At 41.6% G+C, this 23,618-nt stretch overlaps 2 protein-coding genes across 2 annotated transcripts; one reads left to right on the plus strand and one right to left on the minus strand.

Annotated features, from left to right (window-relative positions):
* Nucleotides 1-14,107, minus strand: hnrnpk (heterogeneous nuclear ribonucleoprotein K). Its single transcript, XM_083978945.1, has 17 exons — nucleotides 14,050-14,107; nucleotides 12,951-13,023; nucleotides 12,654-12,807; nucleotides 12,141-12,238; nucleotides 11,820-11,876; nucleotides 10,805-10,848; nucleotides 9,159-9,231; nucleotides 8,772-8,885; nucleotides 7,924-8,052; nucleotides 7,316-7,647; nucleotides 6,754-6,801; nucleotides 4,100-4,139; nucleotides 3,294-3,309; nucleotides 2,805-2,837; nucleotides 2,591-2,658; nucleotides 2,108-2,277; nucleotides 1-908 (listed from the first exon to the last, which is right to left on the minus strand). The coding sequence occupies exons 3-17, from the start codon at nucleotides 12,709-12,711 to the stop codon at nucleotides 878-880; spliced, it is 1,311 nt and encodes a 436-aa protein (XP_083835071.1). The 5' UTR covers nucleotides 12,712-12,807; nucleotides 12,951-13,023; nucleotides 14,050-14,107; the 3' UTR covers nucleotides 1-877.
* Nucleotides 14,108-14,691: 584 nt separating this feature from the next.
* Nucleotides 14,692-23,308, plus strand: rmi1 (RMI1, RecQ mediated genome instability 1, homolog). The gene is made up of 8 exons (XM_083978670.1): nucleotides 14,692-15,377; nucleotides 16,547-16,657; nucleotides 17,442-17,591; nucleotides 18,693-18,763; nucleotides 18,919-19,042; nucleotides 19,215-19,311; nucleotides 19,609-19,804; nucleotides 21,750-23,308. The coding sequence occupies exons 1-8, from the start codon at nucleotides 15,216-15,218 to the stop codon at nucleotides 22,816-22,818; spliced, it is 1,980 nt and encodes a 659-aa protein (XP_083834796.1). The 5' UTR covers nucleotides 14,692-15,215; the 3' UTR covers nucleotides 22,819-23,308.
* Nucleotides 23,309-23,618: the final 310 nt, after the last annotated feature.

Here is a 23,618-nt window from a genome sequence, read left to right on the forward strand (position 1 = left end):
AAAAAGTGGCATCTTTATTCATTTTACAATTTGACAATGTGAAGTCTACAGCATGGAGAGCAAACAAGTATAGAGGACAGGAAATTGCAGGGACAAAATAGTTAAGTTCAATATTATTTGTCAGACCTCCAATAATTTCTAATCTCTAGCTACATGTTCCATTTGTGAGGAGTTACTCAAATGATCCAAATTTATTTTATCACACAACTACCGTAGATATTCTTACAAATTAGTCACACTGTCCTGTATCAGGTGTGTACAGGAGTCCCAACTTAAACATCTCAAAATCCATTCCTAAGGGTAAAATGATCACATCTCTTTAAAATAAATGGTTCAGTATGAGGAGAAACGTAGCTTACATTCTGCATGATGCACAGAGTGGTAATGTGGGACAACTGTGTGTGAAGGACCCGATATAGACGACAGAAAGCACTCCAACCCACACACACCAACACGTGTGCACACATGTACACACAGAAGACATATTTAAATGGGAGACACATACATACACATACAAGTCATAAAAAAACATCAAAAAATAAAGGTTATGTTTATTTCTATCTGTTTGGAGACTGAAGAATATTTTGATAGATGTGAGTGTTAGCAAAAAAAAAAAAAAGAAAGAAAGAAATTCAAAGCAAAGTGTATCTGATAGTCTAATGGACTACACTCTTAAAAATGCAGAACATCTATATTTTCTTTTATGCAGAGGAATGTTGGACATTTATTCATTAAAAAATACAAAAATAAAATTCAAAAAAGACACCCACAATCCAGAATAATAGTCTGAGGGGGCTGTGTCGGACAGGGGCAGAGAAAGGTTGAGGGAGGGGGGAGGGGGGCAATCTGAGTCTGCTTCATTCTGAGTCTCCTTGGTCTACAGCAAATGACCAGAGTACTGCTTCACACTGAAATAAAAAGAGTGGAAAAATAAATAAAACACACAAGCAGAAAAACTGCAATTCAATGTCAATGACAGTGTAAATATATGGCTATGCCACTGTGGGAGGGTTAAGTCTTGGGAGGAAAAGGGTGGGGGGAGGCAGAGTGGGAAGAGAGACACAGCGAGTAAGAAAGACAAACGGAGAAGAAGAGAGGGAAGACGTGACATCGAGTGAGTGAAGGAGAACGAGGAAGACGAAGAGGGGGAGGAAAAAGAGGGGTGTGGTTAGTCCTTTTGTCCAAGCAGGTGCAGCACACTGAAGAGGGAGGAGAGGAAGGAAGAGGGAGGCAGGGTTAGTTACCATGGCAACACTACACTACTCATGAGACAGCGGCGGCAGGTCTACATCTGTATTAGCATTCGGGCTAAGCTCAGATAGCATCAACAAGGAAGTAGTGTGTATTATACGTGCCTACTGGTTGCCAAGGGAGATAGAAGAGGAGGAGCCCGTGCTATTTGGCAGACTGTGATTTGTTGTCGGTTGATCTAACTAAAAACAACAAAATCACTAGTCTTCCACACAGCAGCAGCCAGGGGAAGAATCAATCCACTCCCTGCTTCACAGTGAAATGGCTTAGATGGAAAATAGACAGTGTTTTTTATCCTCCAAAAATCATCATCAATCAATGGACAAATCACATTGACCCTTTTAAAAATGTGATGTGAAGTGCAACTGTTAAGTTTGCCTTCTCCGTCAGAGCCATTTCATGTAAGAGGAAGGTTTGAACGAGTTGCAGGTTGCATGGGGAAGAAAGGAAGGGGGTTAGTGAAGAAGAGACAGCAGGCAAAAGAAATGCATGACCCAACTAAAAGTGGGTTAACTTGTATTAGGATGCAATTTCAGGAAATCGTGCATTCACAATCTTAACCAAATGTACAATCTCTGCATGAGTGATTCAGTAGATTGATAGCGAGGTTAAGAATGAAAGCATCTCTTAGGTATGTGAAGACTTCACTTTCTTAGATGGGTTGCATCAACCAACTTTATTTTTAATGCAGCCCAACAGGTGTGAGCTCAAGTTCACAAGGGGTTTCCTTCTTAAGCAGACAAACTAGCCTGATGGGATAAAATGGTTTAACTACATCTAGATGGAGGAGTCAAGAATATCTACACTTAATAAGATGAAAGTCGGTGGGTTGACCAAAGCCCATGTCAGAACTTACCTGTTCTGTAGAAGGTACTGAGCGTTTTGGATCTGATCCTGGGTGCCAGTGATGGTGATGATTCGGTCCTCAGAACCTTCCAGAGGCTCATCGATCTTGATGGAAGCTCCAGACTCGTGTCGGATCTGTTTGATCCGCTGACCTCCCTTACCAATGATGGAGCCAGCCAGCTGTTAGTGAAGTACCAAAGAGAGGAGAGGGGAAGGAAGAAAAAAACAAGCAGATTTTAGGCACCAGGTATTAAGAATATATTGTTTCAGATATTTACATAATTTACACTTTATCTAGTGTAGGTGCATGTGGAAAAGACAGCATAACTTATTGGTCCCTACAACGGAAAAACTGTACCAGGCACCGGGGTGCTGCACACATTATAGAATATGATGCGCACACATGATTAATAACATGGAGATGTTGTGGATGAAAAAAAGCATCTTTCTTTGGTGTGTCAGTTTGTATGTTATGATGCCGTCATTTACTCACATCTTTAGGGATTGTTACTTGTGTGGTGATGACAGGGCCTCCCATGTCATTATACGAGCCACGTCCACCTAACGCAAGGAGAGGGGGTGGGGGCGGGAAAAGAAAAAATGGAAATAAGGAGACCAACAAAAATCAATACTCGGCTGTCCACATTACCACACGTGGGTCAGAAAATATTTCTAATCATGCTTGTCAATTAAGTGCAGACACTCACCGGACTGGTAGCTATCCCAGGAAGAACTGTTGTCTAACGGAGGAAAAGCAAGAGAGAGCACCGGCTCAGTGATAAACACTCAAGTTATTTCTGTGGCATTTGCAAACATCAAATATTTGAACTACCCGTTTCAAAGCTTAACACAAGATTGTGATGGAAACTTGTTCATAAGATCTGGAGAAGACAGTGGTTTAATGATATATATTTGCCTATGTGTGCCATGTTCTACACATGTTCTAGATATTTAAGTAAATTCCACTTGTTTCAGTAAAATGTATAATACTGTTACAAACCACCACAGAATAGAAAAAACACCAGCAACGTCCCGTCAGTTAGCCTCCATGCACATATCAGATAAAAGGCTACACACAACAGTGTGTCGGAAAGACACGGAGGCCTGTACTCTACTCTCAGCACATGAAGATACATTAACAACCTTGAAACAACATCCATATACTGCCATAGAAAAATGTAAGGCAGAGCACTTACCATATCCTCCTCCGCTCTGTAAAAAGCAAACAGAAACACAGACAGGTTACATACTGTACTGCCGACTCCTTTCATCATTCTACACATCCCAGATGAATGGATGGTGGGTTGTAGGCAGATATGTATGGATGATGCAGCAGCCTCGTCCATGGAGTAGACTCAACTAAAAGCCACCCAGATTTCATCCATAAGCCAGACTCCTCCTCGTCCTTCCCTCCCTCCATCCCCCCTTCCCGTCTCTCCTTGCATCTCCATCAGCCCCCATTTTCACCTGCTATTCAGCTGCTGCTGTCACCAGGGCAACAGGCAATTCAAAAAGCTGTTGCTGAGCAACGGCAGGCAGTATCCTGCCAGCTCTCAGAGAGGGAGAGAGAGCGAGAGACCTTCCAGTCTGTCAACAAAGCGTTATTATTGCCTAGCAACCAACCATGGCCACCCCTACCCTCCCCACCCCCAACATCCTCCCTCTCTTTGCACGAAAAACAGCCTGGCCGTGAAAAGTACACAGTAAGAGGGCAATTATAGCTGATTATTATGGGGTGTCTCCGGCTGTGGTGATTATGGTCATTTGTTGGAATGGCGCCTTACACCGTGCCAGAACTAGCTTGGATACATGGCCAGGGCCGAGAGGAGTACGTGCACGGATGACCAGCTATGTTTGTATTGTCAATAAACCACTATTAACATGACAACACAATGGACAATTGTCTAGGGCTAGAGCCAACCAGGATGCTAGGCTGAGGAAGCTGGCGCCCAATAAAATGCTAGTACCGAGAGCTGCATGTATTTAGCAAAGGGTCACTAACCATGTTATCGCTATAGCGATCCGGTCTGCCTCTTCTGTCACTGGTGACGAAAGAGTGCCACACAGGCAGGGAGATGGTTTAGGGGGAAGAGAGAGAAAGAGAGGGAGGGGGTGAGAGAGATGTGGGTGGGGGTGGAAAGAAATAGAAAATGCTTAGAAAAAATGCTTGACAATATTCCAAAGAAAATTTCTGGTCTAGGTCAAACTGCATACACACGCTGAGCGAGATTATAGTATAAACACATTTCCTCTCAGCCATCTTCCCACACAGTAACAGGAACAGTTCTGACAGTGTTATGGTGAGAGGAGTGACAGGTGGTGGTGACGATCATCACAGCCAAGGGCTGCTGCCACCCTCCCCCTCCCCCTCCCCATCCCCACCCCCCAAACACCTAAAAAAACAAAACAAAAAAATGAAACAAATTGAGTTCAAATACAGGAATCAGCTAAGAAGCTGGGTTTTACCTAATACAGGGTTTTCCCTGCCTGTTTAAGACCATGGCCGCCTTGGAGATTTTGGCCGCCGCCTTGGTTAAAAAGCGTGTGTACATGGGGGCTGTTCACATGTAGCGTCTTTTGCGCGCATTGCTTTCAATGTAGACGCGCTCATGTGCGTTCACAACCCAAAGCGACGCCGTAGCGGCGTGCATTCGATGCGACGTGCTTGTTTTTTCGTGCACATTCGACCTGCTTCTCCCTCCGGTGTCCGATCTCGGGTTGTGTCTCTCCAGTTTCACACGGAACCGACCCGGTGTCTAAGCACGTGACCAAGCTTTGATAAATACAGGGTGTCCTCCCGTGTTTCAGCCGGGTCGATACTGATGAGCTATTTAAAAAAGAAAAAGGCGCTTGTTGCAGTGGAGCTGAGAACAGCGGAGTTTTCCTCTCCTAAAGCCGACATGTGGTTGGGTCACAGTCTCACAGTGCACCCTTAGTTAATATAAACTTCAACCTTAAAGATCTCTGTCTGTCCACCGACTGTCCTGACCTGTCCCTGAACAGCACACGGGGACAACATGGAGCTGCTTGTGTGACTGGATATTGAGTTTTAATGTTTACATCAGGATGAGTTCAACAAATCAGTTTATACTACTGTGATTTAAGTACCATAGTTAAATAATAAGATATAGGTCATATCAGAGTTCATTTCATAATAATAGTGTAGTGGCAGTAAAGACCAATTCACCAAATATTGTGTTGGTCATAATATACCTATACCTGTGTCTGTTGATTTGAAAAAAAAAAAAAAGTTGAAATATTTCCATGATGACCCATTCTGGGTCACAATAGAAGTCAACTTAAAGTCAAAGGAAAAATGTTTGGTGCTTTTACTGTTCTCAAATGTAAAAATGGGTCACATTGGACCCTCAGCATTATTTTAGGGTTAAAAAATGTGCTAATTAAACATTTTTCATTGTGCTCCTAAAGTAAACTAACAAATGTTTGCGTAGAGCCCTGTATAAGCAATGTTCAGCTTGTTATACCGAGGGAAATTTAGGTTCTCAAAAAAACCCAGGGAAAACCCTGCTAGTACTGTTGCAGTTCCTGATAAACATGCATGCAAATATGTTAATGCCATGTCAAACTACAGCATTAACAGAACTTACTAGCACTTGTTGCTTTTGCTTAACATCTCTCTGTAGCCATGATCTATTACAAATAGTAATAAAAAAATATACATCTAAACTACAGAATATTATAAGGATGCTTTAACATCATTTTCGGCTTCACCATGGCTGAGACATGATGACGCCATGACTCTGATTATTGTGCGTGCAGAGAACAGCTATAAAAATACACAAAAAAAAGTGTTATGCACCTGTCAATTCCTCCTTTCAAAGGAGAACATGAGACTGAACTCAAAAGGGCAAACTACGAGAATATTCTATGGCATGTGTAAATGGACATTATATTGACCATCAGCACACATTAAACCCGTACGTACACACCACCACAAATACATTCTCTCAACATGAAAAACACTCAGAGGGAAGAGCAGATTACACAGGTTATTTAGAACAAGCAGGAGGAGATACAACATTACTGCAGTTCCCCACCAAGCACTCCAAAAACGTGCATAAGAGTGCAAACAGGTAAGAGGGTAGCAGGGTAAGGGACTCAGGGAGGCTAGGACATTACAGGCAAACAGAGTGTAGAGAAGTGAATTCTTGTAAGGCAGTAATTAGTACTAAGGGTTTAGGATATGAAAGGAGAGCAAAAGCTTAGAAAGAATGTTATTTTCTCATGAGCTATGAAAAGACGTGAATAATCAGGCATATTCAGGAAAGTGCAACAACAGAGAAGTAAGGCAGAGAAATATGGGATGTGTAGGGATACCTCAACATGTATAATTCAATTTTAATTCAATCATGGCTAAACATTTGTCATATTTGTAAATGGAAAATGTGCTGGTCAACTGTCAACAATTGTAAATAACTTAATCCTCACAAAGACCAAAGAGTAAAATGCTACTCCACAGGAGGCACCACCCAGTGGGATTAATGAGGAGTCTTTGTTTTGATTAATTACCATTACAGAGCACCTATATTGTGGCCAGGTCAAGGAATAGAAAGTAAAAGAATAACAGAATGTCAAAGTATCCCTGTAAAGATAAGTAAGGAAGTTTAGGGCAGAGGTTTGGGGACAGAAACTTACGTTGACCTGTCATCTGAGCCACGGTACGAGTCATAGTAACGATCATCTCTGTGGGCAAGATGGAGATGAGAAAAAGACACACAAACACACCCAGACATACAGTGATGAGCACATACAATTAATGGAATGATAATCATGAAAAAAAATATTTCCATAGCGGTGCGACACTGGATTGAATACTGGACGTAGTTAATTCTTTGAACCTTACAATGTAAAGTTGATCTAGTGAAATCGGTGTACACGTCTAAATGGAAAATAAGCACCTGGAGGGGGATTAAGCCTTGTATATGCAGATGGGGCATATGCTCTAGAATACAAACTCTAGCACTGAAGACTTGCATGTTTAATATATCAAACCGCTGAACTCCAATAGTCCACCAGGGGTAAAAGGACCACCATGTATTATGTATCGATGATATGTCAATTTTAATTTATTTCTGGAAAAAGGTTCAAACACAAATACCCACAAACTAAATTAAGCGGCAACACCTTGTGAGAGTAAAAAGCAAAGAAATGACAGACAAAGATCAACACACTGTACATCATCATGTCCATCTCTTACCCTCCTCTGTGTGGGTGTCCCATGGGCATGTTGCGTCCACGGCTACTCCCCCTGCCAACTCTACTAGGGTGGGGTGGAGGAGGGCCTCGGCGGGGGCTCATTTCATCGTAATCCCGACGGGATGGAGGCATGGGTCCCCTTCCTCCTCTGCTGGAGGGCATTCGGTCAAACCCACGGTCTCCACCGCTGGACCTGCCCCCACGCATGGGGAACCCTCCCATAAGCCTGCGGCCACCCCCCCTCTCTTCAAACATCATGGTGAATCCACCATATTCGTATGTTTCGTCGTAGAAGTTAGGGTCATAGGGCTGTGCACGGCCCTTTATAGGAGCCTAAAAAAGGAGGACAAAGGAAGATTTGCTTACTTTGTAAGAGCACATGTGTGCAAAGAATAAATAACATCTACTTGCAAATATACTATTCTTAACAAAAGTAGCATTAAATGGTTGGTTGAAGATAAAAAAAAAAGAAGAAAATCAGCTGAAACATGTCATTTGCATGTTTCAGGATTCAATTAATGTCTTTAATACATTCCCTCTCCCTCAAACGTCTCAATGTCTGTTGGCACATTACAAAAAGTCTTCACAAACACTAGGCGAGATTCTTACTTCAGCAATGAGCTCCAGCATAGTCTTGATACACTCCACCACTCTCTCTGTTTTACCGCCAACCAGCACCACCCGGTCTGTCGACTGAGGACAACACTCCTGAAACAGCTTGATGCTGGTCTTTGTGTTCTGGAAACACATATGCACAGGCACACATGAGCAGGCAGAGAAAGGGAAAAAGCAACAACAAGAGGGTGATACATTGAAGGACAAACCTGAATAAATGAATGATGACTGAATGGTACATTTAAGCAATTAACAACTAATCATGTTCTGTGGCCAGTTATCCTGATTTCGTATCAAGATGGCAAGAGGAAAGGATGTATGTCACTTTGACAGAGGGTTCAATATTGGGACTTGAATGGGAGGGGATGCTGTCACAGAAACTGCTTAACTAGCTGGTGTTTCAATAGTGACTGAAGTGTCACTTTGCTATTTATGTCTATGGAAAAGACGAACCAAGTGTACTAAAGTTACAGATGGCATGTGTACATGATACAGCAGGTGATCCGATGAAAAAAAAAAGTAACAAATAAAACTACCATTACATTTTATAGGTATACGCATTGTATCTTTTTATAGGTATACGTATGATTGATCCAGCGAGGCTTAAGTCTTCCGCGACATTAAAGACTGACCAAGAGGAATGTTATAAAATTCAATGACAAAAACAATAGAAGACAACATTTCAACAAGAGAAAACATTTGTTCATCTGGGTTTGATCCCGTCATGAATTTGGCAGCAGGCAGAGTGAGAACACTTGTTGTACTTTCACTTAAGTCCATGTAATGTTTGGCAACTAATTAAATAGCCAAAACTGATCCCCGTTATCCATTTATCAACATACCTCCCGGAGCTCCTTGATCTTGGCTCCCTTTACCCCGATGATTGATCCAGCGAGGCTCTGGTGGATCAGGAGACGTAGCTCACAGTCAAAATCCATACCATTATACTGCTGGTACTGAGGGAAACATAAAACATGTTAATACCATCACAAAATCTATTTCAATCTGACAGAAAATGCCAAGTTAAAATAGTGTACTGACACGATTAATTATACAGCATTTAAAAACCAGTCCATGTATAACTATTAATTTGCTATTAAACTACGACGAAACAAAATTGAATACTGTAAATTCAGTATGGACTAGAGGCATCCGTTGTTTTCACTTTAAACAAATAAATTACATTGACTACGGTTAACTATACTTAAATAAGATCATGGGGACCGCACCTCTTCCAGTGTTGGGATAATCTTCAGCAGGATTTCTCCGACTGTGTCGATGTCAGCGCTGATGCTCAGGATGCTTCATATTTCACCCACCAATGACAAAGCAGAGCACGGCCACACAGAGAGGGTGGGGTTGGGGAGTGCCAGCAAGGCATCCCAGAGGGGAGGGAATAACAAGTCAGATAAGAAAATTCATGACATCCCCTTTTTGCCATAGAAAAACAGTCAAACCCCAATTAACCAATGTTCTACTGAGACTAACGCAGCTAAATAAACTGTCGCAGTCCGGTGTTTATACACATTTACATGCAAGGTCATTTGTAATTCAACGCTATGTGGAAAAAAGTTGGTACCCAAACAATGCAATGAAAAGAAAACAGCCTTTTGTCCAGAGAAAGGAAGAAAAGAGACCAAATAAAAAGGGACCCAAAGAAAAGTGACTGCATTAGGTGATCACTGAAGGGGCAAAACAGGGAGGGTGAATCTGAGGATCTGGCAACAATACGCACCACTGGTGCCAGTAAGAACTCTACAGTCCTAAAGCATAGTTTGGTGGATGCACACCACAAAGATTTTTACTCCAAATACCCGAAATAAGATGCCCAACACAACTTTAAAGATCAGGGAAGATGAAGAGAGTGAAAGACTATATTTTTCAATATATCTATATTTTTAATTTGCAGAGTTCTGTCTTACAAATTAGTCTCAAGCTGCTATTCTTATGCTTTTTTGGTCAAATTTTGTTGTCTGCACCCACCTAGTGTCATAATAAAATAAACACAATGATTTTACTGATCAGTAGAACTGAAGGACAGTTTGCACATGGAGTAGAATGGTAGACAGCTGAGGAATAGTAACAGAGCAGATCACACCATGGAAGACAAAGTTCGCCACCACTGAAGTTGATGCTTTTTAAAAAAAGGGATGGGAGAAGCGACAAACATAAAACCAAAAAATGCAGAGGTGAGCGTGAGACAGAGACATAATCTGTACTTTCAGTAGCTCCAGTTCAGATGAAGCAGAAGACAGGAAAGGAAAAATAAACACACACATACACACACACACACACACGCATACACACTTGAATCCTTGCTTGCATTTTCCTTTTCAGAATGGATCAACAGTCTCAATATAATGAGGACATCACAAAGAAAGAATGAGATGGCGCGAGAAGCAGGTGAGCTCATGAAACTAACGGGGGAGGAAAAAAAAAAACACCAGTATATCCACTTTGAGGGGGGAGGGACGTGAAAACGCGAAAGATCAAGAGGATAGATAATCATCAATGAAACGAAAATAAGTAAAAAAAATAAATAAATAAAAATAAAACACGGACATATTGCAAAGATTATAGCAAAGGTTTAAAAAGACAGTGGCAGATTGTGGAAAAAAAACTTCTGACAACACCAGCCTATGCTTCAATGTTGACGTGACTTTAAAAATGGCATATAAAGGATGTTGACATGACTTTTACAGGCTCAACAGGCAGATTTGGACATGAATGCATTTGAGCATTTTGACTCAGGCTAAAATACTGTGAGAACAGGTAGGTTAAAATACTTGACAGAGGCAGGATGACTATTTATTCATTTCTTCTTGTTTGTTTGACCTGTAGACAGGCAGTGAGAGGGAGGAGCTTAGGGACATACCGCTCAGGCCCACTGCTGTCTGGGACTGACACACTGGCATTGTACTGGGCGTGGCATGGGCAGGGGCCAGGGCCATTCGAGCACAGATGTCAATCAAGTAAGGCGCCCATTTAGGGACAGGGCACGATTATGGGCAGGGCCAACCAGGGTGTCAGGTGGGCGGGCGCAGGAGGGGCCATCCAGAACATGGGCAACAGAGGAGGAAGTGGGCAAAAAGTCAACAGTAAATAATAAACAAGGGAGAGGGAAGAGGGAAGAGGAATACATTTTTAATATACAGGCTCTACACTGTGCAAACGTGACTTTAATTTGATTCTCTCAGAGATTGGTTTGTCAAAGAGAGAAGAGGAGAAAAGGTGACATTTGAAAATGGGTAATGGCATATTAAAAACATGAAGAGTTCAGAGTTGGGGAATAGACCAGAGACAGTGAGAGAGAGGGGTTGAACAAATTGTGGAGGGCTACAAAAACAGGCAATGACACTGAATGAATTACGTACTGGCCAGGTTGCCTTAACTGTTATAGAAATGTTAGCTGGCACTGTGGGCGACCTAAACACCACACTGTGCCCTTAATTTGAAAATAACGAGATTTGAAATAACAGGAGCATCAGTGTTGCTACAAGAGCATTGTTACAATAAATTATCATTATAGAGAAACAAATGGACATGAAATTGGACTTATGTGCCTTGGGCCAGTTTAGCTGAGGCAATCACATGGTGTTCATGTGAGAACGAAAACATGAGTCCAAGCCCAAAGCGTTTGTCAGAACAGAAGGCACAGGCATCAACTAACCCTCCCCCCTTTTTTAAACACAGAAAAAAAGATAAACAAATATCAAAATACATCTTTAATCATTTAGCCCAGGGTTAATGTTTGTAATAAAAGCTGCTATCTTACAGAGGAGAATGTGTTGTTTTGAGAGGCTGATCACCATTGGAGGGAAGAGTAAAAAAAATGCAAAATGAAACTACAAAAAAAAAGTACTCAGGGTGTATAAAATATTTGTACTCACGTCTGTACGCAGGGCTTTGATGTTTTTGCCACCCTTTCCAATTACAGCTCCTGCATTCTGAGAATATAGAGAAAACTTAGCAATCGGAGAAAGCATAGCAAAGTACATAAAAATTTTAAAAACACAAAAGCACTGACAACATGTGGATCAGAAGGCACATTTGTGATCAGAGCAACTAAAAGAAAGCAAAAATATAAAATAAAAAGATGAAGAGAACACAAGCAATCGGCAGCCTCGGAAGTGTGAGAGAGAGAGACAAAAATAGAAATAATCACATAGGGGTTCAACATGAAATGGGAAATGAAAAGAGTGTTGATTTACTTTGCTCTGCAGGAGGATGCGGAGCTCAACCATCTCGTCTGAATTCCTGGAGCGCTTGAAAGATTTCTGCTCATCTGCATCCTCAGCAGGGCGCTTACCTGGCATAGGGAGATAAAAACACATTGAGCTGAAATTGAATCATCTAAAACATCACAGAGGCAGACACAGCAAACTTCCATTTTCAGATTCTGTTTTATTTTGTAAACTCAATCTACACAGATCACTGCATGCAAAACTAGGAAATCCATCTACAAGAACACAAGCTAAATTTAGAGAGAAAACAATATCTATATCTAGCTTTGGTCTGTAACTGTAGCATTAACATTTTGAGACATTCAACTTCTACCACATAAAAGATTTAAAACAACACTAACATTGCTATTTTTTCATTACATAACAAGACTTTTCTAATGTAGATGGATGTCTCATAGCTAGCAATAAATCAATTCACTTTGACAACATAACCAAAAATGTTAAAAAAAAAAAAAAAAAAAAAAATTTAAAGCTGTATACCGTTGGTCTCTGTGTTGCTAAACGAACTCTCTTCTTGCTGTTCAATTTCTGTCTCCATGGTCTTCTGACGGTGGAAGTGATGCAGCAGGCACCTTGGTCCGGGGAAGAGGCAGAGGCAGCAAGACGAGAGAAGCAGAAAGCTGGCTCCTCTGAGCTGCAGGCGACCGGCAGCATTATAAAAAAAAGGGGGGGGGGAGAAAAAATAAATTAGACAATACAAGTTATGTTCTGGTTATCCGGTAAATCAAGAAGCCGGGGAGAAATGGCGAGAAACACTGTCGGAAGAGCGGCACTCACCGATATTTATTACAGGGATAAGGGCGTGTTGATAGGCGGAACTAAAAAGCAAGGACCAAACAGCTGCTGCGACCTGCCGGGGAGGAAGAGGTTAGCTGAAATGCTGAAATGCAACAAGAAAGGGCCGAGCGATAGATTCAAAAGTTTGAAATGCGCCGATTCCGGTCACTAAGTATTTCTGGTTATTAATAACATTATTTACAACAACAACAACAACAACAACAACAAAAAAACAGGTCTTATCTAATAATTGGGCATCTATCTACTGAGCACTAACACCAACCCAACATTATCTATAGGGGCACAATTAGCATTAAAGTGTTGTCACTTTTTCACATCGTGATATTAATAGAATTGCTTAGGTGGAGAGAAACGGGCATTTTATAAAGTTTCTGAATTAATTAAGTGTGCAACTGCCACAATGTAATTTATTGAGGAGCTGGGGGGTGGATGAGCATTATTACTGCTTCATTAACGTTAACTTATCAAACCTAATAGCTCTCTTGCATGAGGAAAATAACACATTGACTTCTAATTTCAAGCGTTTTATAGCTGAACAGCTAACACCACAAATGAAGTATCTAAACATCAATACTGCCCAAGTCGTAGGTCAGCTCGCTCCATTGAGTCAAACACTAAATCGTGAACTGTGGTGAGTGCTAGCTGCCGGGATGACTAGCCTGGAGGGAAATGCGTTAGCTACCAGCTTCACTGTCGATTTAAATCTGTTGTTATTTTTGCTAAATTACGATCCAATTCGTTTTAAACATGTTTTGCGAGTTTCACACGACACAATGTATCGCGACATGTTACCAGTTTGAAGCAAGAGGGTAGATAAAATCTTAACAATCGACTGATACAAAGACCAACCCTAGCCACTTACGCTAGCGGCGAGCTAATTTCGCCATGTTGCTATAGATTCGGTTAAGCACAACAGGGGCTAGCCAGGCCAGCTAATTAGCTAGCATTATAGCCAATACGGAATTTCGAGACATAAACACAAGATTTTTCGATGCATTTTATAGCACACGTACACGTCAGTGCCACAGGATTCAATGTAGCATGTAGAGAAATGGGAAAATATCGTCAAGGTACAAACCTCTGGTGCAACACCTCGCTCGTCCCCCTTCCTTCTCCACCAAACCTGGAAATGTACGGGTTCTGCTGAAGCGTGCTGATTGGTTGAAGCGAAAGCAAATCAAACATGAGAGCGTTACGATTGGCTAGAACAGACGTCAATCACAACGGGCGGGGGCGTCATCAAAATTCTACAATACGCCCTCTTTCCGGCTGCTACTTGATAGTCAGTTTACTCTGGATATTCAAGTTACTCCTGTTTAATAGGTATGATCAACAAAGTCAGTGTGAATTTTTGTCTTTCTTCAAACTCGTAGACGCGTAGTTGGTAGGTTAAAAGGTCTGCATTTTTAGGATGGAGCTCACGTGGGCATGTACGGACACAAAGCTAAGGTGCCACAGCATCTACTAAGCTACATAAGTTTGGTTTGTCAACTTTGGCGCCTTGGCTGCTTTCCACTACACCTCACGTTAAAGGCTTCCCCCCGTGCCTCGCAGGTAATTTACACATCGACATTGACTTGGAACACAACTTTATAACACACCTGCTTGTATAATTCAGTCGTATGGTGTTAGCCTGCCTTTTCTTTCGTTTATTTACAGTATCCAGACGTGACCCTCTGCAGAGACACGGGATTTAGAGAGACAGCCCCTGCTGGGGATTTATCTGTGCCGTGGTGATCGCAAGAAAACAACAAATAGAAAATCCTATGGTCTACTCTATGTTATGGTGTCAAGTGGTTTCAGAGATGCAGAGAGAAGATGATCCCTGATCATAGAAACGGCCCTGTAAAACCTTTGAGATTACAGGGTGCTGTGCCATGAATACAATTATAGGCAGCACTTGAGCCACATCTTGTACACTAGGCTTGCAGAAGAGTTAAATTAATAATGATGACAATTAATGTGCCATCACTAAAGCTTTTAAACACAGCTTTTTAAAAAATATATTTACAGAAACATTGCTGCATTACTCTTGTGAATGAGAGTTATTCAGTCTGCAGATAGGTCCATGGATAATTTGTTCACAGAAGTGCCATTACTGCTAAAAAAAACAAAACAACAACCCTGAAACCTTTAAGCAACCTGACTGCATCGGTCTCACAATCACCACCTACCAGAAGCTAGAGTTGTGTTACTTTAAACAGAAATAGCAGAAAGTGGAAGTTGAATACTCACAGGAAGAAGATGGCCCCTGAGATACAGGCAGTGGTACGTGCCACACAAGCCTGGCTGCAGTCCTCCTGGCATGTCCAGGTGCCGTTTGCCTGGCTGGAAGCCTGTGTGGACTGGCTGAGGGAAGAGGCAGGAGGACCAGGTCGTCTGTCACAGCAGCAAATCAACCAACAGGTAGGCAGTGTGTCTGATTGTACTTTGCAAAATGATTACGCTCTAAACAAAACATGTGAACTTAATGTCCACTGAGCTGGAGCTGCCCATCTCATGCTTTTCCTCAACAGATGGTGTTTGTACTGTTGTCATGGCAATGGTGTAGTTATTATGACATGACTTGTATAAGTATAGACTTTGGGTCATGTGAACACAGATGGTCCTATATGAGGGGAAGATGACTACCCCATCTACAAGATAGTCTCTTGTACTGTCTGTGTTATGCCAGTAGCTCACTACTGGTAGATGACCTTTGACCTCTTTCCAGCTGATGCTTTGACTGGTTTTGGTCTGTTGTCCACCAGGCAGCTGATAGCTGTTTCCACTGTTACCTCATAAAAAGATGCTATCCACACTGTGCGGCCCAGCAGTCACCCGATACTGTCAAACCCTACAGTACTAACATGCAGCACACAGGAAGCCCAATTGAGCCTTTGAGCAAAAGGCAACAAAAGCCAAAGCCTATGCACATCTCGACCACTGTGAGCAGGGAACAGGAAGTACAGTGGATAACGCTCGGCAAAAGTGGATGATTGTGGAGTGAAAGAACAGCTCTTGATCCGACAAATCCTGGGTTCAGTTACAACATGCTGATAGCATGGCAAAAGATTTTGCGTAAACAGAATGAATCCATCTTGCCTGGTGTCAGCTGTACCAGCTGGCGATGGCATCATGTGGGATATGTTTTCCTGCACTGATGCATCATTTGCACGCCACATTGTACCTATTGTTGCTAAACAACTGTGTCTCTCCATGGTCAAGGTCTATCTTGTTTTTCAAATACTTACAGAGAATGATGCTTTATTTTTTCAAAGACTACATGATCTCCTCAGTTCCAGCAATATTACAGTGACAACAGTTCACATCATGAATATGACGCTGAAATCTGCAGTTAATCTATCACGCTACTAAGTCACGTACGTCAGTTTCTCTGACAATGATCAATTTTCTGAACAACTGAAGCTTTTCTAATGGCACGATTAGAGCTGACATTAGCCCTAAACCCTACCCCATTTTAAAGTGTATTATAATTTGCTTCATGCAAGTGAATGTAACTAATACCATGTCACAGATGTGAATACAGAGTGTTCACAGTAGGCAGTAATTTGCTGCTTAATGCAAAATTGTAGGTGCTGGACCAGTGGCTATTGACAGATCTGAGAGACCTGGACTACCCTGTTCTGCCTGAAGGACTTGCTGCAGCCCAGAAGACTGAACTCAATGGCACATTCTGTGTGCAGGTACAGATATCATCTCATGTTAAGAGTTAATGTCATGCACAATGCGTAGAAAACAATGAATTAGAGGGCTAATTTCACCAGATTTTAGGACAACACAAGCAATAAGGATTAGAAAAAGGAAATTCAATGTAGACATGATAACACACAAGTTTTATCATGTAAAATGAAAATGTATAGCTGCCCATAGTGAGCAAAGAAACAATTTAGATTGTAAGCATGAATATTTGCAACTGAGCCATCAATTTACTATGCTCCTCTTGAAGGTTGTGTTTACATTATGCTTTATCCTGAGGGTATTTGTTTCAAGGTAGTTTTTGCCAAATGATGTAGCAGTCTACCTATTTTCTTTTCACTTCATCATGATTGATGTGTTCTTTTGTGTGATACAAATTATAAACCAATAAGGAAAATTACAGACAAAATCACACAGCAAGCTGTTGTAGCAAAATTAAGGCTTTTAGGCACTTCATGGAAAAGAGATGATTGGAGTACAGTCAGAAGCCACGTTATAACAAAGCACCACTGGATTCCAGTTTTCCTTTCAACAGAAAATAAAAAAACGCAACTGGAAACCCCGAGACAAGGTAATTAAATGTTACGAACATACAAGGATAGGAGCCAAAGGTGTATGTTCCACTCGAAAATAAGACTAGCAATTCAAGTAGAGAACTGTGTGTTGTCCATTATACTGTAATAAGACTGAAGCATGACATATTTTAAAAGTTATTTAAGAAATTAATATCCAGGGAAAAGGCAAGTAATCCAAGGTCCCATTCTGTTTTAGGTTGACTCATTACTGGACGTCAGTCAGCCTGCGTATAGTCAGCTACAGCAGTGGAAGGGCACAGACTGCGGCAACGACGAGGTGTCTGCAGTCACACAGACCACCCAGAGGCCCTGGGAAGCAAAACCCACCCGTATGCTACTACTGCAGGTCAGAGGCATTTATGAAATAAATAATTGGGCATTGGGCTTTTAAAATGACTACCCAAAGGGACCCAGCAGTTATAACCTTAAGACAAACAAGGACATCATTTATCAGCCTCTCTCAACTAAGACATCCTCATCGTTGAAGGTAAACAAGAATCTCAATCCTTCAAACATAAAGTTCAATTTAGAACCACAACAACAATCAAATTATGACTAATTACCTCTAATTAGTATGTGTGTGTGTGTATTTGGAACCAGTGCCCTTTACATTAACACCCATACTCAATAAAACATTGTGAGAGCATCTTTGCACTTGCAGAGATTTTATTTTCTCATAATAAACAACAGTGAAATAATTTGTTGCACTTCACAGTTTACTGCTAGACTAACAGTTATCGCAAGGTTTCCTCTTAGAGATCCTTGTTGCAGAAAACTGCACTTTTCAAGGACAGAGCCGTATTATTATTTTGTTAATAGAAAAGTTTGGGAGTAGTCACAGTGGTCTTGAAGCACAATTATGTTACAGCACTTTTTATATTATGTATGAGCTGGTATTGAATACAGTGGATTTTATATAATAAATTCAGCATCTCATGATTTAGTATTTGTCTGCACAATTATTGTTAAACCCTAATCTACAACAAGGCATTGTCTTTTTGTTTAGATCGAATGATAAAGACCTCTCTTCCCCACTGAATGTGAACAGGCACAAGCAATGAGAGTCTATGAACTCTCAGTAGATTGCTTGAACATGAGGCGCAGACTGTAATTTACACCTTAAGAAATACACTTATCACAGCTCTGTGGTTTCTCAAGGATAGTGTTAGAAACTTTGCATGGGCCTTTTTTTCTAGACCTTTATGAGCATGGTCTAGGAGTCACTGGTTACGTAGCAGTTAAACTGCATGGAAGTTTCTGGCAACTAAATAATAAAGGAGACAAGTTTAGATGATTTTTTTTTAAAGTCCTAGGCAGCCACCATATATACAGTATATGTATATAATAATGCTCTCTGTTTAGGTTGAAAACCGCAGTAAAGTTTTGGGAATATTTACTACTACAGTGTGGATTACATACAGTTATATACACTATCTATGTTGTTCAGATGACAGATGGAGTCCAGAGCTTGGAGGCCATGGAGTATCAGCCAATCCCTGCACTCAGCACTGGGCTCAGGTTAAGAATTCATCAGTAAAACACATGTGATGTCTTTTTGCGTTACAGTAATGCATGTGTTCAAACCAGTTTTACGGAAACAGTGACTACTCTAAATTAATATGCAACTGCTATTGGTGTATATTTTCTAAAATGCTGGTGACTCACTCTCCTAGGCCTGGAGTGAAGTTGCAATTGCAAGGAAAGATAGTTTGCAGACTTGGGATGTTGCTGTTGGGGCCATCTAACATCAAAGTCCTGGGTGGTGAAGTGGAAGACCTGGTGGAAAGGAATAATAAGGTAAAGAGTGGGTTTCCGTTATTTGTAAAAAAAAAAAAAAAAAAAAAAAAAAAATTAAATAATAATAATAATAAAAAAAAACAGATCCACATTTGTGTTTTCTGCGTTTTAGTCAACATTGTATGACATGCTATAATATATATAGATTGAACAGCATGTTTCTATTCAACAGGGTCGGGTCCTGTGCCGCGCGCTGGGACTTCCTGAGGAGCAGCAGCAGCAGCAGCCACAGGAGGAGGAAGAGGAGGCCCCACTGTTACCACAACAAGGTATTCTCATGAGAGCTTGATCTACCATTATATTTAATGGTAGATCATGTGCTGCAGATGTCACTGAGAGTATAGAAGAATATGTACAAGGCAGCACGAACACAGTTTGGTACAAATGATAAATTCCAAGTTGCTAAGATGGCCATAAATCACAATTTGTAAAAAAAAAAAAAATATATATATATATATATATATATATATATATATATATATATATATATATATATATATATATATATATATATATACAGTATTCTGGTTAAAGGCAGTCATGATATTCTTTCCGTCTCTCTTTAGATAACCAGGAAATGGAGGACCTGGAGCTGGATGATGCAGAGTTATTGGCCAGTGTGGAGGCCCAGGATGAGGTGGAAAGGCCTCCTGTTGGTCAGTGGTCTGTTCCAGAGAGCGGCTATGGGACACTGAGTGAGTCCTACACTCAGTCCTCCAGAACCTCCTCTGTCAGGAGCAATGTCTCTGCAGCCCCGTCCACGTGAGTGGTTAACATTATATTGTCTTGACATTTCAATGCTTGGGCTCCTCAGTTTTCATTGTTGGACAAATAACTTTGACATTTCGAACTTTGTTATAATGCTAATGTTTTCATAGAAAAAACACATTTCATTTATTCCCTAAGCCTCAAATGTTTCCTTCATTTCAATGATGTTGAGATTCATTGAAATACAGAGTTAAAGCAGAAGTGAGTGATCCGGTCGTTTTCGCTAATGCTGCGTTCCAGGCAGGCTTTTGAAATCGTAAATTACAGCTTCAAGTCACAACTTACGACTTTGTAGCGTTCCAGGCAACCCACTCGTGTTTTTCCGACCTGTTTTACCGGTGAAAGTCACTAGGCTCGTTCGAGATGAACTGCGCCTCGTCTGGAAGGTCGGCGAGAGCAGGCGGCAGCAGCAGGGGGCGGTGACAGAAAGCTGCAGTCAAGTCGGACAGTTTCCAGCCGCCGTCAATACAAACAGGAAGTCACCAAAGTATATATTTCTTATGCTGTACTGCAATTGTCCAATAAATAACCAATATATTTCTCAGGACAATATTTTTTTAAGCAGTATAGGCCCACAACATGAGATTCATATAATCTAGCATTATACAACAACACGTAGTGTTTGCAGTCCTAACTAAGAGCCAATCAGCTCGTGATCCGGCGCGTTTCCCATCATGCCCTGAGGCTTGCAGGCGGTAGCAGTCGGTGGAGAGCAACTGCGGCGCCTGGCTCTAAAAACTGCGGCCGCCTTGATCTCGTGAGGTTATCGTTGCAGGCGCGTGCATGACGTCAGAGCAAGTCGGGATCAAGTCGGACACAAATCTAACCGGCATGCATTGTGCGCTGGTCACCGGCGATCGATTCTGCGCACGCCTGGCTCATCTCGAACGAGCCTACTATAACGGCCACTCGTAACTTCCGACCGGTGAACTCGTACCAGATCGAACTGGTACCACTTCACGGTCGGAAAAATACGAGTTTCCTTGAACGCACCATAACAGTCCTCGTCGCTACGTCACCACATTCACGGCGTTCCTTGGCTGCACACACAGCCCTGCATGCCGTTCTCTCTCCTCATTGGATAAAAACTGTAGGATACGATAAATGTTTTCTCTTCGGCTCAGAGCAGAGCAGAGGGACTGAGAGACCCGTGTTTCAGTCCAAACACTCTATGTAAGTGATTGCTGTCGGAAGATATAACTATTTAAGACTTATATTAACACAAATATATCACTCACTTCTGCTTTAAAAGGACAACAATGAGTGAAGGCATCACAGTTGAAGTGAAGTGGTTTGAACAGAGCACCATCCGACTCTGTAGTTCAAAGCAGTGGTGAGTCAGGTCAGGGCAGAGTAATACACAAAATGTAGGGATTTTAAAGAGTAAGCAGCAACATGCCTTCCTCTAGTCTGATCATACTTACTCTTGGTGTACTGAAGAAAGTCTTTACAGATACAGTTTTTGACACTCTTAGATCTGAATGAAACAACTGTGCAGAATCAAAATGAAGTGTATTGGAGCTCTTCCTCCTGCACTCACTACATTTTTGTTTGTCCAAATTGATAATTGCTCATTTTCATTACTAGAAAGTTTGATAAGGATAAATGCTCATTTCTAATTGCGATAAAAACAGCAGAACAATCTGCCTGGTGGCAAGTTGATTTTTTACCAAAGATAGGAGTTAACAGGTTTGAGTGATATATGACAAATACCTCTCTTGCCAGCCCTGTTGTCGCAGTATTAAGAGTTTTTAAAAAAAATGTTCACAAAGTTTCTATGAAAATGTTTTTTTGATTTTTTTTGATTGGTTTAAAAGCTCTGTTAACTCAGTCTAATATTCTCAGCTGGTGGTTTGACTCGACACAGAGGTGGTTCAGTCCATGCACTTTGCTGCAGTATTGATTCTGACCTCTTTGATGTCTTACACTCTGACTATAGGATTCAACAAGAGGTCCAATCTCTCAACATGGCTGACGAAGACTTTCCTGATGAAGACTTTGACGATCTTCCCCTGGACGAGCTGGACAGTGTGATTTTTCAGGAAGCAACAGACATTACTGCACAGTCTGACAGCAGTCACAGAGGGACACCACAAAACAGCAGCGCAACAGGGAATCCTAACAGTTTGGACAGAGACAGAAATCCCATCACACAGAAAAGAGACTATCAAGGCCACATTAAAGGAGCTACAGGTCAGTTAGCCGCAGCAACTTCCACATTGTTCTCTTCCCCGGCTGCTCTAGAGGCATCACGTGAAGCAACCTTTGATGAGAGTGATTTTATGGATGAGGACATGGACTGCTTTCTTGAAGAAGTAGAAACATATGGAGTGCAACCTGAGAGATCTGGAGGGGCAAATCAGCTCCCTGTTCAACAAGGTCTTAATAGACAGAGAGAGAGAGCTGCCAACACCACAGAAAGTCCAGGCTGCAGTTATTCACTTAGCAACAAGTCATTAAAAAGTGTAACAGAGAGGTCACACAGCATACCTCAGGGGCAAACAGACTCTGTTAGACTACTAGCTAAAAAAGATTCACAGAGTGACAGCACAGTCCCTGCTCTCACTCTGGCCTCTCCACCTTTTACCTACTTGTGCCTGCTGGAAGAGCTAATGTCCAAACCACAGCCTCACATCACTGAGCTCCGTGTCAAAGCTTTCATCGTGACTCTCTCGGGGAAACTGACCAGCAACAAAGGTGTTTGGAGTATCTGTGCAGCAATATCTGATGGAACAGGTTACTTGGACGTGGAGTTGTCTGATGAGGTTTTGACGAGCCTGCTGGGTTTCTCTGTGGCAGAGAAGGCGGCTCTGAAACGTGATCCAGCCCGTAAGGGTGAGATTGACGCTGGGATGAAAAGGTGTCAGGAAGAGCTGGTGGACATGTGCTGCATTATGACCATTTTGGTTGAACCAGAGGGAAGAAAAGCTGTGGTCACCAAGGCAGACCAGGTCAGTGAGAAAGTACTCCAGGAGTTGGAGCAGAGGGTGAGAGACAGGAGAAGATAAAGTGGCCCAGTGGACGAAAATTGCAGATTGCAGAGAAGTATGTGACTCTAGAGGAAAATGTCAACAAAACTGAGGTGGATCTAACACTACACGTCAACACTGCCTCGGAAGTTTTCCCTCTTGAAATGAAAGAAAGGCAATTTTTAGGAATGGTGATCAACCTGCCCCACTGTCTCATATTTAGAGAGCATAATGCATGAACAGGATGGTTGATCTTCAGCAAAGCGGTGTGTTGCAATGCATCCCATCTGCTATATGTGAATGTGACATTCTGTCATTTATCATTAGAACATTTCATTCATCTATTCAGAGAGCTATTTCCTGCTCGAAATGTACCGCATGATTGCCAAGCAAAGTAAACAGACTAAAGATGGAATATTTTATCTATAGTATTAATGATTGGTTATCAGCATATTAGTTCAAACAATCCAGAGTGGAGCACTGAGCCCGATTGGTTGTTCTATTTAAAGCTATGCAAAGATGAGAGACATTTGAGATGAGAAAAAGGAATGGTGGGTGGGGGGAGGGGGAGGGGGGTTTTCTGATTGTTGTAATGAATTTCCAGCCTTTGCATTCATTCAGTGCATCCATTACCTCTGACTGAAAAATGATTGAATATCCAAGGGCAGCATGGGTCTTTAATAAACTCCCCCAGAGGCGAATAAGAGAAAAGGAAGATAAAGGAGAGGCCATGAGCTTCGATTATTTCTGTTCATTATAGAGGTTCATCTATGTTTCTGTCTTTGATGAGACCATACACCACAAATGTGATGCTTTGCCTGTATTTACTGTATACTGAA

The sequence above is a fragment of the Trachurus trachurus genome, assembly GCF_905171665.1.
Source record: "Trachurus trachurus genome assembly, chromosome: 9".
In the NCBI taxonomy this organism is placed as follows: Eukaryota; Metazoa; Chordata; class Actinopteri; order Carangiformes; family Carangidae; genus Trachurus; species Trachurus trachurus.